This window comes from Morone saxatilis, unplaced genomic scaffold (assembly GCF_004916995.1).
Source record: "Morone saxatilis isolate NCDOM2014 unplaced genomic scaffold, NCSU_SB_2.0 Contig11, whole genome shotgun sequence".
Classification (NCBI taxonomy): Eukaryota; Metazoa; Chordata; class Actinopteri; family Moronidae; genus Morone; species Morone saxatilis.
Window position 1 is genome coordinate 13,861,407 of NW_023339663.1, and position 258 is coordinate 13,861,664.

General features: G+C 48.1%; 1 protein-coding gene across 1 annotated transcript in view; it reads left to right on the forward strand.

The window, feature by feature from the left end:
- ctr9 (CTR9 homolog, Paf1/RNA polymerase II complex component) overlaps positions 1-258 on the forward strand; it is a 10,180-nt gene that overhangs the window by 4,674 nt on the left and 5,248 nt on the right. The window contains exon 12 of the mRNA XM_035682314.1: positions 74-257. Within this exon, the coding sequence (XP_035538207.1) occupies positions 74-257 (184 nt within the window). The remainder of the gene's footprint in view (positions 1-73; position 258) is intronic.

The following is a 258-nucleotide window of genomic DNA, read 5'->3' on the forward strand; positions in this document are numbered from 1 at the left end:
ACATCAGAATAAAAAAAATATCCGATGTTAAAGTCTCTTAAACATTATCGGATGTTTTGTTTGTTTGGTGCAGGATCATCCGGACGCCTGGTCCCTGATAGGGAACCTTCACTTGGCCAAACAGGAATGGGGTCCGGGTCAAAAGAAGTTTGAGCGTATTCTGAAGCAGCCGTCCACGCAGAACGACACCTACTCCATGCTGGCTCTGGGTAACGTGTGGCTGCAGACTCTGCACCAGCCAACCAGAGACAGAGAAAA